The sequence below is a fragment of the Artemia sp. Qi Xiang Cuo genome, chromosome 2 (genome assembly GCF_049724085.1).
Source record: "Artemia sp. Qi Xiang Cuo chromosome 2, ASM4972408v1, whole genome shotgun sequence".
Classification (NCBI taxonomy): Eukaryota; Metazoa; Arthropoda; class Branchiopoda; order Anostraca; family Artemiidae; genus Artemia; species Artemia sp. Qi Xiang Cuo.
This window is the reverse complement of record NC_142795.1, coordinates 25,982,875-26,000,403: the sequence shown is the minus strand read 5'-3', so window position 1 is coordinate 26,000,403 and position 17,529 is coordinate 25,982,875. Positions and strand designations below refer to the sequence as shown.

The 17,529-nt window shown below is 34.2% G+C and overlaps 1 protein-coding gene across 2 annotated transcripts in view; it reads left to right on the top strand.

Annotated features, from left to right (window-relative positions):
• ATP6AP2 (ATPase H(+)-transporting accessory protein 2) overlaps positions 1 to 17,529 on the top strand; it is a 50,967-nt gene that overhangs the window by 15,295 nt on the left and 18,143 nt on the right. The window contains exons 2-4 of one of the 2 annotated variants that reach the window (XM_089108034.1): positions 3,528 to 3,646; positions 11,188 to 11,418; positions 13,644 to 13,745. In XM_089108034.1, the coding sequence (XP_088964160.1) occupies positions 3,528 to 3,646; positions 11,188 to 11,418; positions 13,644 to 13,745 (452 nt within the window). Of the gene's footprint in view, positions 1 to 3,527; positions 3,647 to 11,187; positions 11,419 to 13,631; positions 13,746 to 17,529 lie in introns of both variants that reach the window. The other variant, XM_089108033.1, reaches the window with a different exon arrangement.

Below are 17,529 nucleotides of genomic sequence, written 5' to 3'. Positions count from 1 at the left end.
GCATTGCCAAAAAGTTCAGCATCATCATTGAACAAATGCACATTGTTATCCACATGATAGGAAATGTCATTGATGTGCATCAGGAAAAACGTTTGGCCTAGTACAGGTCCTACCTGTGGTACCTCACTCATTAGGCCTAATATGGCCTCATCAGAGTAGATTGGATGGCTACATGTCTCAAATAAACACACTCTCTGCTTGCAGTTGGTGAGGAAATTCATTAGCCAGTCTATCAGGGATGAATTGATGTCAGCAGCTGATAGTTTGGAGTGCAGTTGACTGTGGGGTACCTTATCAAAGGGCTTGTTGAGGTCTAGCAGTAGTGGGTTGATTGGCTATCCTTGGCCAATCAGATTTACAATTATTTTGTATGATTCCAATAAGTTTGTTTCAATTGATTTTCCTGGCTGGAATCCATGCTGCTTAGGCAACAAGATCTTGTTGGTGGTTGAATGTTTGAGAATTAAGTGATTGACTATGTGTTCAAGCATCTTAATAACAGCTGAAGTTAGACTGATAGGTCAATAATTATCAGGCTTGGTGCAGTCACCTTTTTTTTAATACCAGCATTATGTTGGCTACTTTTCATTCAGCTGGTAGCTCTCTAGTGGTAAGTGATGTCTGGAAGATTCTTGTGAGGGGGTCTGCTATCACTTCTGCAATTTCTGATAGTAGTCTGGGGTGTATATTATCAGGTCCTGGTGATTTGATAGTATTCAACTTTCATAAACATTTAAGGACATCTGTAGACAATACTGTGGTACTTCTCATTGGGGCTGTTGTATTGTAATTTGGTGGAGAAGATAAAGGGCCATTAGACTCAAAGCTCATATGCAAGGCTGCTTGTTTTCTATCACTAAGGAAAAGCATCACCCAGTCAATAGTTTTTGTATTAATACCAATAGCTTCAAGCTTAATATGCAGTTGCCTGCATCAAACCTTATCAAATGCTTTAGAAAAGTCCAGCAATTGGTCCAGTGGTGAAAACTGAGACACATTGCTGGTTCAGTAAGTTAGCAAGCTTATTAATGTCTGTAACTTCTCCATCTTCCTCTGTTATCAGTTTTGGATACATTGTCTATTGTGGTTTTGGCTAGAGACATGCTGCCAAAATTTGTTGGGTTTGTCTTGGCTTCATCAGCAAGTTTGGATTGAAAGCTCATATGCAAGACCTGCGTCAAGTTTTTAAGTTTGTTCTGACTTTTGGAATATTCCTGTCTGTTTTGGGGGATTGGTGCTTTTTATATTTCTTCCAATATCTGCTTTTATGTCTCTCTTGTCATTATCAGAAGTGTTTTTGGTTTGAGGACAAGTTTTCTTGAAGTATACTGATTTGCTATATGTATAAGTAGTTCTTTGAAGCACTGCCATTGCTTTTCTAAAGAGCCATATAAGATGTCATCCCATGCAATGCTGCCAAGATCCACGGACAATGTCAATTATTGGGCTTGTAGGACTCAATGGGATGTAGGGAAACTGGTCTTTCCAGGTGGTGTTAGGCTTGTTGAAGTTGCCTGCAATTAGTAGATCCCCCTGGTAGGTGTCTGCAATCTTGCAACACCCACTGCTCTAGTTCTATACAATCAGAACGATTCAAAATTCAAGCATGGGCTACAGAATGACAACTGGAATTTAGAGTAAAGGTTAAGAATAGCACTTCTCTAGAAAGGGACATGCTACAAAAAAGAGATATTTTTAGCTTGCTAATTTTATGCTCTTTTTATGGTTTAGTTTGTATATTTGATAATTCACTTTCTAAGAGACATAATCCTAGAATTCAAGATGATGAACAGCAACATAATCTAGCCTGCTCTTTGCTACAGCAAGTACACAAGAACAGATGTAACCCCAAGAAATTGTATAAAGAATTCTGCAGAAAACAAGGAGATAATCCATGTCACACATACACCATGTTTGACACTAAGGGTACCTGAAACCCTAAGGCTGCTGAGATTCAAAATCAAAAGTTCTGGTGCCTTTTTTAAGTTTAAAAAGAGATTCGAGGGCAAGCAGCCCTTCCCTCAAATCCATTCATTTTCCAAACCCATCCAGTCAGAATTTTGAGACAACCGTTTTGCTCAGCATAGTAGAACTTTCCAGCAACTATGTGTTTAGAGATATTAGGCATGTCAACCCCCCACAATTATGCAATTTACCCATGATGCTTTAAAGCAAATGTTGCCTTAAAATAAATCAAAAGGCATTGTGTTTATGGTTGCCAATAAGAAACCTCAGCAATATATCGAGAACGACTGGACGTATTAAGTTGAACATTTTTTGGCTACTACCATAACTAATTCTGCTCTTACCATTTAAATAAATAAACAAAAAGTAACTGTATCCAGGTTGTCAAAGAGCATAGATGGAATCTTTTGGGAATGATATTAAGTTTTATTTTTCAGGTCAACTTCAGAAGCTATAAAATTCAATTAAAAATACTGTCTGTGTCAGGATTTTAAAAAGTTGAAAACGTTTCTCCAACATACAAATAGCAACCCATACAATGGATTCTTATAGAAAAAACTGAAAAGATATAAAATATTATTTTTTTCTGTGAAAAAGGCTATGTCAATAAAAAACGAACAGAAATTAATTTAAAAAACTTTTTCCACAAACCAAGTTTTTCAAAGAAAAGTAAAGAGCTCTATTAAGCCAAGACCTATTATTTGTTTCTGGCCGCCGTGCAAAAAGTGGGGTAGCAAAGTAGCAATGCTACTTAGCTGTTTTCAAATTTGTTGACACATTCTATCAGAGAACACTATTTTTATAAATAAAAATGATTTTTGCTTAAAGTAAAGCTGTGAAAATGCGATTTCTGCAAATAAACTGTTGGTTGCCTTTGGGAGTCTGTCGAATTTTACTGCTGGCAGCGTTAGAAATTTTTCCATACCTGGTTTTTGATATGTATTTGAGACCAAGGAGTCTTTTTTTCATGCTAGTTACAGAAATTGACTTTTATAGACACCTCTGGTACAGCCTGTTCAAGAACAGGAGAAAGGGGTTAGGTTTTGTGCTAAGTAGATATGATTGATCTCAGATGTTCGTTTGAGGCTAATAACAGTTGTTTTGTTTTTTCAGAACCCACCATCAAATAAGATACATTTGTAAACAAAGTGCTTATAATGTACAAGCTAGTACTTCATTACTCTGGCCTTTGGGCTGAAGTTCTGAATTATTAGCTTGTATACATGTTGTATTACTAAAAGTAACAACCTTATTTGGATGTGAGGAATTAGAGAATTAAATCAGTCTTAAGCAGAAACCGAATATTTTAAGACTGTCTTTAAGAAATGTGATATTGTTTTACTGGGAGATAAAATAGTTCTTTTGACACGCCATTTTAAAACATACGCGATGTAGACAACTGCAGTGTGTAATTGATAACACACAAACGAAACTGAACTGTTGCTCCTGTAACAATTGTTTCATTGAGGTTAGCCAGGATTGCTGTAATACTTCATTTTGAATATTCAACTTGAGTCTAGTTTCAGTTGGTTGTTCTTTATTTATTTATTTTTGTATTCCAGTCGAAGGTGGAAGACTAGCTGTTTTAAATTCACCATCAGGTGTTAGCCTTAGACAGATATCTTCACTGAAGTTTCATGACATTGTGAAGCTATATGGATCAGTACTAGGATTTTCAAAGGTATTAGATTTTTCTAAGAAAAAAAATTACCCTCTATAGCATATATATTTTTATTTGTTCCACTTTTATTGCTTCTGTAGCTTTTCTGATATACACGTAAAACTAAATTAAAAGTGAACTGGGCATTCGTCATAAGCTGGAAATGATAACCATCTGGCCAAGGCCATATCTAGAGGTGTTAGGGGGTTTGACCCCGCCCCGAAAAGTTTGTTAGACTTGTTTAAAACGTAACAAAATTAAATATAAACAAATTTTGATGCGTTTTTTCGTACCCCCCCCCCCCAGAAAAAAAAATCCTGGATACGGTCCTGCTTCTGTGGTTAACTTTGACCAAAATATCTCTAGAAAACAAGTATAAGTTGAATAGAAAAACTAATGAAACGATTCAGAAAATAAGTGATAGTGATTAGGGTCCCAACTTATTCATTTTTCAAATTCAGTATACAAGGTATGGGTTAAAAATGTATTGTGTAGTCTATAGTTTACAATATTATAGGTATTGCAAACTTGTAAGTAAACCTCTAGTTTACAGCAATTATGTAGTTTAAAAAATATAATAAAATACTTCAAAAAAACTTTTCTGCATGCTGACCAATGGTGTGCATTGCTCAGGTAATGGTCTTCTGATTCGATGTCATCGGCCGGAGTGCAATGCGTGGTTGAGGGCAAATCCTCCGACGCTTCCCATGTTTTTTCCCCAGAATTTTCCAGGTACCCATTTAGAGCTGGGTTGAACGTGGCTGGGCTTATAAGAGTCGCACCATTGACCCCCGTTCCAAATCAAATAACCAGCAGCACCAAGACTGTAATCCCTGACCTCGAGATTTCAAATCTGGAGCACTAACCACTTGGCTAGGATGACCCAGGAAAGGTTTATTCTGAAATAAATTATTCTTAATAAAATATAAAAGAAAAATCTCCTAAATAAAAAAATTTTAATTTTGAAGATCAACAGGAACCCGAAATATGCTCAAAAGTATTATACAAAACATTAGTAAGTTATACATTAATTGTATACATAAACATATATTGTATGTTTATGTTTATATGTTATTTATGTTTATATGTATGTTATCATGTACATTGATATTTATATTTACTGCTTCCAGTATTTTATTCAAGACTTTGCTTGGTTTCATGCTCATAAAATTGCGGTATCAGTAAGCCTCATTACTATGAATGGAAGCTTATTAAAGATTATTTGTTTCTTAATAAGAAAAGGATGATTGCGGGTAATATTTAATTTATTCTGAGTGCAATCGACCAAGTTCCTAAAGCAAACAGTTGAGAAAATAAAAGAAAATTACTAAACCAAAAAAAAAAACACTAAAATGACACAAATATAAATTACTGGTTTTGATTTCAATGTGCTAATGTACTGGTGTGACCAATTGCAAGAATTATTTGTTTGTGGAAAATGCTCCTAAATGTTTTTTTATAACGAACGTTTTCAAATTAGCTTCTAGATTGTTATTTAGTGTTTGGTGGGAAAATAAATTTTTTTGTCACCTTTTTGTTTTATTAACTCTTAAACGATTCTAGGATATATTCTTTAGACTGCATAAATTTAAGAGTCAAGCTAGTTCTCTGACATCAAAAGTAAAAAAAAAAGAAAAAAGAAAAAATGGTAATTCAGATCGGATTCCAATAAATTTATTTCCTACTGATACTATCATGATGTTGGCTTTGAACAAGATTTTAATCAAAGAGTTTGTATTAAGACATGTTTTCTTTAGCTCAAAACTCATGCTTAACTCAAGGCCACAATATTTTTACCTTTTTTTGTAGTAACCGCAACTAGAGACCTAGGGAAATGTTCGCCTGACTCCAGACACCAAGCATCTTATTAGACTTGAAGTGTCAGGTCAAAGAAGGCACTCAAAAGGGGCTCAAGCATAATATCTATTTTTTACCCTTTGGGCTATCTGTGATTAGAAACATGACTTAGTCTTAGACAAAATGGTTTTATGAGATCCTTCGAGGGCACAATTCAGGTGACGCATCATTGCAATGGCGTTGAAATGTCATTGCGCATATATGTGCACACAAGAAGAATGAAGAGGTGCTGTGATTGGAAAGATTTACTATTGATGTTGGTTTAAACTTGCAGGGATTGAAAAATGGCGGTTTAAAAATTCACTTTTGTCTGATTTTGATCCAACTTTTTAGCTCTGCTGATCTTCCCTAAGGATGAAACCTGTGCATAGCTATGCTCTTATAGATGTCAACAAGGCTAAAGAGTCCTCGAAATGCCTTAAATTATTACCTTCCCTTAAATTATCTTAAATCCCAATTCCCAGCAAGATAAGGTGATGATGACCTGTAGGTTTCTCGCTGGTGGTCGTCTGACAACTTCAGTTGACGTGCTTCTTACCTAATATCTGTTTCTTAATAAGAAAAGGATGATTGCGGGTAATATTTAATTTATTCTGAGTGCAATCGACCAAGTTCCTAAAGCAAACAGTTGAGAAAATAAAAGAAAAGTACTAAACCAAAAAAAAAAAAAAAAAAAAAAAAAAACACTAAAATTAAAAAAAAATAAAAAAATGGTTTTGATTTAAATGTGCTAATGTACTGGTGTGTGCAATTGCAAGAATTATTTGTTCGTGGAAAATGTTCCTAAATGTTTTTTTATAACGAACGTTTTCAAATTAGCTTCTAGATTGTTATTTAGTGTTTGGTGGGAAAATAAAATTTTTTTTCACCTTTTTTTTATTTACTCTTAAACGATTCTAGGATATATTCTTTAGACTGCATAAATTTAAGAGTCAAGCTAGTTCTCTGACATCAAAAGTAAAAAAAAAAAGAAAAAAGAAAAAATGGTAGTTCAGATCGGATTCCAATAAATTTATTTCCTACTGATACTATCATGATTTTGGCTTTGAACAAGATTTTAATCAAATGGTTTGTATTAAGACATGTTTTCTTTAGCTCAAAACTCATGCTTAAATCAAGACCACAATATTTTTACCTTTTTTTTGTAGTAACCGCAACTAGAGACCTAGGGCTAGATGAGGCTCTTTTTGCATCCTTGGAAAAAGGACTATTTTCTAAAATACCTGGAAATGTTCGCCTGACACCAGACACCAAGCATCTTATTAGACTTGAAGTGTCAGGTCAAAGAAGGCACTTAAAAGGGACTCAAGCATAATATCTATTTTTTACCCCTTGGGCTATCTGTGATTAGAAACATGACTTAGTCTTAGACATAAATGGTTTTATGGGATCCTTCGAGGGCACAATTCAGGTGACGCATCATTGCAATGGCGTTGAAATGTCATTGCGCATATATGTGCACACAAGAAGAATGAAGAGGTGCTGTGATTGGAAAGATTTACTATTGATGTTGGTTTAAAGACGCGCTTCTTATACTTGCAGGGATTGAAAAATGGCGGTTTAAAAATTCACTTTTGTCTGATTTTGATCCAACTTTTTAGCTCTGCTGATCTTCCCTAAGGATGAAACCTTTGCATAGCTATGCTCTTATAGATGTCAACAAGGCTAAAGAGTCCTCGAAATGCCTTAAATTATTACCTTCCCTTAAATTATCTTAAATCCCATTCCCAGCAAGATAAGGTGATGATGACCTCCTGTAGGTTTCTCGCTGGTGGTCGTCTGACAACTTCAGTTGACGTGCTTCTTACCTAATATGTTCAGATTCTCCTAAAGGGTCTTTTCACCTGTCTTGCTGGGTGGGAGTAGTTAATCCTCTTTTCTGTATTTGCACACAGGCGATGGAACCAGTCTGCTTTTTTCTGGGTTGAAAAGGGGGATGAGTTAGGTGGCCTTGATTTAAAGAATTTTTTTGTCGTAATCTGGTTAGATCCCTTAGAGTTAGATGTCTTGATGGTTATGTCTTGCTTTTTACTTCTTCTCTTGCTATTCTATACGCTTTTTCATTTCCTTGTATGCATAGATTGCTAGGTATGTAGGGAAATTTAGTAACACAACCTAACCTTCCAAGGCTGTCGGGTTTTCTTTGGTTAGATGAATATCTACATCCAGTGATTCAGAATTCGTATTTTTTAGGATACACAGAGTCAGTGTTTTTGCTCTAATTCAACTTAATCAGGGTCTCCAAGTCCAAATTGATTGTAGCTGGGGGAGGAATTCCTGGTTTACCTCTGGGGTTATTGATATATATGGTGTTAGTTTTGCTTTTTAGTTGTAACATATTCCAGTTTGATGGGGTATCGTGCCCAGGCTGGAATTGGTGACACTAGTATGCTGTTTTTAGGCTCTAGCCGGCTAGCTCTAGCATTTGAAAATAAAATATGGCGAAGGTTGTTTCCGATTTTGTATATATTTTATTCATATTAGTTTACATTTGTTTTCCATTAGTGGGATGGCCTCGTTCTTGCTAGAAGACTAGAATCTTTCGTGTTTTCAAACGTTTTGTTTCAAGGCGGATTGAAGGATTTTGTATAGTTTCGAGTCGGTTGAAGAGCTGTTTTGAGCTTGTTTTATAGATGGTCCGGTTACACTCAATAACTGGTCTGATGTAATGGGTATAGAGTTTGAGGGCTTGATCCATGCTGGCCCAAGTTGTACCACCTAATTTTTTCATGATTGGGTTGCTGTTGTTTTTATTAATGATTGTTTAACATGAACAGCTTGAGGTTTAAAGGTGCCATAAGTTTGTTGTCCAGAATTATTCCAAGATATTTAGTTTTATTAGTGGTTAGAATTGAAAATTCTTCTAAGGTGATTGCTTGTAGTTTTACTTTCGTCTATTGTGGAAATGTATGATCACCGATATGGGGACATATATGGGTAGTTTCATACTGGTAGGAAAGGAAGTTTCAGGGTAATTTCCAATTAGCAAATGTTTTTCCAGTCGCCCATGCTCAATGTCATTTGCAAAATGCCAATGTGTTGAATTAATTTTTAATGTTGTCGTGTACAATTCGAATAATAAACAGCTGAGTACAGATTTCCGTGGGTCTCCCTTTCCAACAGTTCCTGGGGTTGATAGTTTTATACGTACTTTAACTTCGAAGGTTCTTTTTATTTAGAAAGCTGTCAACAAATGTTGTATTTGGTTGGAGAAACCTTAATAATGGAATCTTATTACCCTTAATGCATGGAATCTTTCGCCAAGTTACTTTTTTTTGCATTGTCATACGCTCCTTCTAAATCATTCAGTACAGCACCTAATATTAGTCCTTCATTCATGGATTTCTTGGAATCTGTAACGGGTTTCATATCTATAGTTGAATGATATGCTTTGAATCCAGTTTAGCTTTTAGGTAAAATAGTATTATTCTCTTCATACGGTTGTAAACCATTCTCTTAGTTTCCAAGGGCTGGTAGACACACCATGGTTCTGTATTCCTTTATGAGCTAGGCTATGTTTTTTTTTGCGCCTTTTTCTTCCTCGCTGCCATGGAAATGAACCCCTTTCAACGTATTTTTTTAATTTTGGAATGAAAAAGGTCAAATGGGGCTAGATCCAGGTGCCTTTTGGATAAAATATTTTTACAAGGAAACCAATGTGCATTTTTTGGAGACTTGTAACTATTTTTAAGAGAGTGCAAGCATAAATCAGTCTTCCCTTTTCAAGAGTCTTAAGCCTAACTTCCTGTAAGATGTTGATGTATAAAGTTTTTTGTTTGATTAGAGTCGTATTAGACCCGTTTTTTAGCACTAAGATTTTTCACTACGATTTCACTACGTTTTTTAAACACTAGACCCGTTTTTTTTTTCTTACATCTAAGTTCTTGCATCTTTCTGCAAATATTATCGTTTTTAACTCATCTTTGTTCTAAGATCTTACAGCTCACTCAAGTTAGCAAAAAGCGTGAAAGACGCCATTTTTCTGCCGTATAGAACAATGATGAGAGAACTTTGATGATATACTCATCGTTGTTCTCAGACCGCTGATCAGAGCAGAATAATGAAAGACACTTGCATAAAAACGACAAAAGTTGTAAGATCTTAGTTCAAAGATTTCACTTTTAAGCCTTTTCTTAAAAAAGAAGTAAGATCTTAGCATTTTGATCAGTAAAAAAACGGCCCTATTGAATGAAATTTGCTAGTCTGCCTCTATTCATTTTTATGAGTTCAAGATACCATGCAGGACAGAGACATCCAGTGAAGGTTGCACTAAAGAAACGTGATTTCCTAAACTGTTAGATATTCAAGACGACTTAAAAGTTTCAGAAGGGATAAGAGACATTGGCTTTCGGAAAACATTATTTATGTGCACTTCTGCTCAATGCTCAATACATTGAAGCGTATGATCGATGTTATACTTTGTGGGACTGACTTAGAGCTGAGAAGGATCACATCATATATTATGCATAAGCTCACTTTTTCAAATGAATTAATGTCGAACCACAGAGAGTTTAATTGTAAATATTTTAGGACTTAAAATCTTTTCGTTCTTTTTAATGGTTTTATATTTCTAAAAAAAAAAAACATTATTTCTTAACAATAACTTTTTGAACATAGTTTTTAAGTAGAGCATCATGAAGCTAGATGTAATATCTTAGGAAATTGATGGGGTAAAGAAGGGTCAGTTGCTAATATCTAAGGAAATTGATGGGGCAAAAAAGGGCCAGTTGCTAATATTTTAGGAAATTGATGGGGAAAAAAGGGCCAGTTGCTAATATCTTAGGAAATTGATGGGGCAAAAAAGGGCCAGTTGCTAATATCTTAAGAAATTGATGGGGCAAAAAAGGGCCAGTTGCTAATATCTTAGGAAGTTGATGGGGCAAAAAAGGGCCAGTTGCTAATATTTTAGCAAATCGATGGGTCAAAAAAGAGTCAGTTGCTAATATCTTAGGAAATTGATGGGACAAAAAAGGGCCACTTGTTGATATCTTTGGAAATTGATGGGGCAAAAAAGCGCCAGTTGCTAATATCTTAGGAAATTGATGGGGCAAAAAAGGGCTAGTTGCTAATATCTTCGGAAATTGATGGGGCAAAAAAGGTCCAGTTGCTAATATCTTTGCAAATTGATAGGGCAAAAAAGGGCCAGTTGCATAACGAAAACCAACCGATCTGTATTCGTTATCCATAAAAGTCTGGGCCAAACTGACTATCGATATGAAATTGTAGCCTGAAAGAATTGTAGCCCCATTTTTCACTTATGGCAATGCCAAAGATTACGTTAAAAGATGGACATGGCCCTGTTGGATTATATGTTGGGCATGATTATGTGAAGCTATTTAATAACAGTTTCTCGAAAAGGGATGTACTGATTCTGTTAGAGATTAGCGTCTCAAATGTGAAGAAGAAAAAAAAAGGGGGGGGGAGAGTATTTAAAGATTGAGCTGTGGGGAATCACAAAAAGAGAAGAAGTTTATACCTGATTCTTTTTTGTGGGGTAAGGGGACTATTCAGATGCATATTTGGGGATTTTACCTCATTTTACTCTGCATGCAGATACGAGTTCTGGTATTAGTTAGTTTAGGGAGGATTCTAGAAACAAAACGGTAAGTTGTTATCTCTATCTCAACTATTATTTTTCTTCTTTTCTTCTACAGCTAAGAAAAAAGCTATATCGAAATGAATTCACTTGAATTCAATTATTGCAGGATGGTCAAGATGGTTCCAAGCTGATTGATATCAAGAGTTATCCTGAAATGATTATAACCGTGACTGTAGATGGGTTCATTGATTTTAATGATTCTCTTGTCCAGTACAAGTTGATAGAGGATAGCCACATTGAAGACCTTCCAGAAATGATCAGAACACAAGCTGCTGACATCTATGGAGATGATGAATTTCGTTTAAGAGAAATAGACCTTGCTAGTTCATACTTAGAAGTAAGTAGTGCTATTTGTTGCAAAAAGTTTTCCGTGGTTTTATTCAATGATAAAAGAAACAAAAATTGTTTTGTGATGTAAACTCTTCATAAAAATTTAGCACAAGCACCATTGTTATGAATAAGACGGTGATAGCCCTATCGATTAGGTATGATTGGTATTCTGTTCTATTTGAAGACAATAGGATAGAATATATTTGCTTCAATAGTTTAGTTGTTTCAGTAGAGGGAAGGAATGCGTCGATTCTGAATGCTTTAAAATGACATTTAGCATTCGGAAAAGACAGTGGGTTGAACTATGCTCCGATCTTAAGCCAAACTGATATGGATCAACATTATCTCTCATATTGGATAAGAAACTTTCAAAAACCGAGAAAAACCTGTTGGGATTGGAGAAATAAAAGCATGTTTAAAAATGCGTGGAAAGATAATTCCTTGATTTCCGGGGTGTCAACATCTTTAAGCCTTTTCAGTTGTGTATCAGGGAGAAAGGAATATGGAGGAGGTCTTTGACATTTGGATACAAGACAGTCATTAAAACACTAGTACTGACGGGAATACATTGATCATTTAGTAAGACAGTGTCCATAATATCCAAACAATTCCTTGACTTTATTGTGGAACGTTCTAAGCTTTGGGATAAGAAGTCTACTGGCATGGCTGTAATTTTATGGGATAATCATAAGATTGTCCAAGTATCAGATTCGCTAGTTTCTTCATCTTTGTTCAGTTAGGCACACTCTTCAGAATCACGATATCATTGAAAATCGCCAGCTTAATTGGGACTTTGCTATATATTTTTTTCAAAACAAGTCAGAGGGAAATCCATAAGCTTGGTTTCTTACAAAGTGAAATGGGGAAGCGGGCCAAAATTAGAAATAAGGGCATAAACTTGATTAATTTCAAAAGTAACTCTTTCAGTTTCGAGACTGAAGTTTCAGCTTTGAATCGTAACAGTTATTTTGGAGTAAAAGGATGTATAGCAGCCCCTATCGTATTCACCTTGTTTATTTTTATGTAGCAATGTACTGGTAACTCAGTTTTTGCCATAAAATGGCTTATATTAATCTTGCGTACCATAAGGCTGTCAATTTATCAGTTTCGGCGTATTATATATTAAAGATAATTCTTTATTTTACAGGTATTTCGTTATGAAACACGTGCCAGAGAAAAAATTTCTATTTTTTAACTCAAGACAACAATAATAAATTATCTGGACCTATTTTTAACCGATTAGCAGAATTTTATGGCCGATTTACTGCACTTAGCTGACGAAAAAAAAATCGTGGATAATTCGTTAGTTGTAGAAAAAACGTCCAAGTACCGGCTTTGGACTTGTTATTGCTTATTAATAATTGAGCTTCCAACTGTTCAATTATGAAATTTATCAATCTTCAACTGAAACTGGTTTTCATGAAGAACAGGGAGAAATAGCCTACTTTGTTTGGTAGCTAGCAATGGTGCATAAGTTTTTTTCTGAGATGGGGGGGGGGTACAGATAAAAAACTTTAAAAACGCCTGAAAAATTTGTTTATATGCAATTTTGTTACGTTTTTATGAGTCGGGCAATTGTTTTTGTCCCCCATGTCTTAGTAGCTACTCTCTAGAATAAAGCCAAAGACTTTAAGAAATTGATAAGAGAGAAAACTGAAGCTTGTCTATAAAAAGAAAAAAATAATGCCATCCACCAGCGCCTGGCAAAATAAAGAAGTTAATTATTAAGTCTAAGTAAAACTATTAACTATTTTGCTTCCTTTCGTTTTTAGATGTTGTATTTTTCGTCTCTTATTTTAACTTCACTTTACATTCGGCGGAACAATCAGAGAGAGAGTTCCATCAGTAGGTTCATTAATATTTTTGAGTTGTATGCACCAACAACCTGGTGGTAAATATGTCTTGAATTATCTGGAGTTCTCAGGTAATAGAATATGGCTTCTATTGAATTGACTTCTAAAAAATCATCTAGGGTTTGATAGCATAAAAGTTTTTTTGTTTTTTTTAATCTATATCTTGAGAAAATATTCTCGTAACTGGTATCGACACTGAGCGAGCCCCTGATTTGCTGAGTAACGCTGCCCTAGTGTTTTAATTCCCGGCATTCTTCTTATCAGCTACTTCTACTTGTTTGACTTAACTGAAGCATTAACTTGTATAACTTGATCAGGGACTTGGAATTGACTAACTTACATTATAATCTTTAACTTAACTTGTTAGTCTCTGTTTCAGGACAAAGATGCCTCCCAATCACCCAGTGCATATATTGATGAACGTCCGTCATTGGCGCTTATTGCGAAAGAATTGAACGCGTTGAAGGCTGAAGCCTCTGAAGTAAGATTAGTTTCAAATATTAGTGTATTTTTAATAATCATAACTAATAAATACAATTTAATAGAAAAATATTATAATATATAATAAAGTATTATATATAAAACGTAATGTGTTGTACAAAAATAAATAAATAGATAAAAATAATTCATAATGTTATAAATATAAATAAATATAACATATTTCTTTATCCTAAGCCTATCCTAATTATCCTAAGCATCAAATTAACAATTATTAGTAAATATATCAAGACCCACTTTTTTGTAATCTGAAAGCTTAACTGAAGATTTTATGGAGTGCTCCAAATTGTCACAAACTCTTAGGATGGTCATCTATATTTGCAGAAGAAATATTTCTACAGTCTTCCCCTGAAATTTTTATCTCCTAGCTGGACTCAAATTGAGATTTTATCTTCTTCTGCTTCAGTTTTTTTTTTCAATTTTTCTGTACCTAAGCAAGTTGTATTTTGGCGTATTAAAACTTCTGGCCTTCATAGCAAGGAATCACATATCTGTTCATTCCCTCTTCTACCCTTTGTTTCTACTCATTAATTAAAAAAAAACTTTCCGAAAAATAAGTTTTTCAAAGAAAAGTAAAGGCCATTTTAAACTTAGCGGCAGTTTAAAATGGCCTTTTAAAATTTTATTTTCAAGTCATTCATTCGGGTTTTTGCGAGCAATTCGACCCACAGTACAGCACTATAACTACTCTAAGACCCCCCCTCTGTCATCGCCCCATCTCCCCAAAAACACTTTTCAGACATTTCTCGTTACAAATTTTATTATGAAACTGCCGAAAACGCAGTTTTCAGCAGTTTCATAATACCTAGAGGACAAATGAATAACCTAGACCACGTAGAACAAAGAACTATACGGTTAGAAGAAATATGCGTTTAAAAGATAAGTGACAGTGAAATACAGTTATAATACTTGCGTCAGCGACAATTACAACAAGTCAAAAACGAAAGTGAAGAACAAAGAAATATTCGGTTCGAAAATAAGCGGCAATATTATTAAAACGATCAAAAACAAAAGTGAAGAGCAAAGAAATATGTGGTTACAAGACATATGAGGAGGTTGCTGCTTACAACGAGAATCAATGTATACAAGGCTGTCACATACCGCGTGCCGGGGCCTGGTCTTCACATCGGCAATATATTTTTTTTTTTCTTCTGCCTGACATATTGAAATTTCTGGCCATAAAAACGATCTAAAACGATTCTCCCTCGAATTACTTTCAACTATTAAAACGAACACTAGCCCTTTCAATTTCCAATTGAGTGAGCCCTTTTTGGAAGTCTCTATGACAACACTATCTATAAAAACCTTATGTGGCCCCAGGGCATAACTTACAACCATTTCCAATTATAAGATTAAAATATATACTGTGTGATAGATGCAAATTGATTTGACACACAAATCCTATTACGGTCAATTCCAAACAGTCGTGATCCCTTTGTGTCAGCAAGTGAAATGGTCAAAACACCCTCACTGGAGCTATTTTTTCAATCCATTCATTGTTGCCAATCTCTGTCCACAAGTTATGCAAGCTGTCTATTGTTCATATATAAGGTTTTTATCAAAGAGGTAATCGTATAGACTTTGAAAAAAACCTCATTCAATTTAAATTGAAAGTTCTAGATCCGTTTTTTAAAGTCAAGAATAATCGGACAGTAAGTACCCCCCCCCCCGTGCAATAAAAACTTGAAACTTTTTGCAGTCAAAAACAAACTAAAATTAATTTAAAAAAACTTTCCGAAAAATAAGTTTTTCAAAGAAAAGTAAAGGCCATTAGAACTTAAGCTCAGGAGATATGAATACCTGTTAAAATTCAAACTCAAAACGACCAGAAATTACTATTAAAGAATAAATGAAACCCCCCCCAAAAAACAGAAATTAAATAAACAATCATAGCAAAAAACATACAACAGGTAATAATATAAATGAATAAATAGATTTTAAAGCGAGTAATGCTTAGATTGAATATGAAAATCAAGCTTAAAATGAAAAAAATAGTTTGCTATTAAAGTATAAATGAAACTTAAAACTAACAGAAATTAACTAAAGATTCAATGCAAACAAACATACAATAGATATTAATGTAAATGAATAAATAAATCTTAAAACGAGTGAAACTTAAATTGAATATGCAAATCAAGTTTGAATCGAATAAAAATAACTACAAACAAGAGTTTTGGTATCGCCTCACTGCAGAAACTTAAGTTCGGCGTCTTACTGAAAACTATATGAGTCTTGAAGCGTTTTGGAAAATAGAAACAAAATCAATTTGAATATTGTATATATAACAATATTAATTGTTAAATCCATCGGTTCAATTCTTTTTTAACTGTAATTTTTATTTTCATTTTCAATGCTGTAAGAACTGGAAAAGAATAAATTTGTAATATAAGAGTAATTCGTTTTCAGTGAAGCGCCAATGACGCGGAAGGCTTTAGGTTTTTACAGTTAAGGAAGGGGGCAGTATCCAAATTTTGTTTGTAGTGAAACTATTTTTGTCTTGACCAATCTTGGAAAGAACTAATAAATTAAACTGAATATTTGATATATAATGATATTAATTGCTGAAAGCTCATCAGTTCAAAATTGTATTGTAATTGTAATATTTATTTTCAATATTAAGTACAAAAGAAAACATTTGTAATATAATTCGTTTTCAGTAAAGCGCCAATGACGCAGTAGGTTTTTTGCTTCTGCAGTGAGGCGATACACAAACTCTTGTTCGTAGTTATTTTTATTCGATTCATAATTGATTTACATATTCAATTTAAGTCTCACTCGTTTAAAGATTTATTCATTCATTTACATTAATGTATATTGTATGTTTGTTTGCATTGATTGTTTATTTAATTTCTGTTCGTGTTAAGTTTCATTTATACTTTAATAGCAAACTATTTTTTTTCGGTTTAAGCTTGATTTTCATATTCAATCTAAGCATTACTCGCTTTAAAATCTATTTATTCATTTATATTATTACCTGTCGTATGTTTTTTGCTATGATTGTTTATTTAATTTCTGTTTTTTTGGGTTTCATTTATTCTTTAATAGTAATTTCTGGTCGTTTTGAGTTTGAATTTTAACAGGTGTTCATATCTCCTGAGCTTAAGTTTATAATGGCCTTTACTTTTCTTTTAAAAATTTATTTTTAGGAAAGTTTTTTTTTAATTAATTTTTTTTTGTTTTTGATTGCAAAAAGTTTCAAGTTTTTATGGCATGGGGGGGGGGTTGCTTACTGTCCGATTATTCTTGACTTTAAAAAACGGATCTAGAACTTTCAATTTAAATTGAATGAGGCTTTTTTCAAAGTCTATACGATTACCTCTCTGATAAAAACCTTATATATGAACAATAGACAGCTTGCATAACTTGTGGACAGCGAATGGCAACAATGAATGGATGGAAAAAATAGCTCCAATAAGGGTGTTTTGACCATTTCACTTGCTGGCACAAAGGAATCACGACTGTTTGGAATTGACCTTAATAAGATGTGTGTGTCAAAGCAATTTGCATCTATCACAGAGTATGTATTTTAACCTTATAATTGGATAATTATATCAGATTTACTGTGTGTTCTTCCCATACAAAACTTTACCTTATTAAAATCTTGGGGGGGGGGGCGGCGTAGTTGGCAGAAGGAAGAAAACTTTAGCGTAGACAGTAGGAAAGAGGGAAGGGGTGGGTGGAGACTCATCCAATACGGGGCGGGACTTCACTTATCTCCTCTGTTCACGATATAGGAGATTAGACAGACTCATTGGGCTGTAGAATGT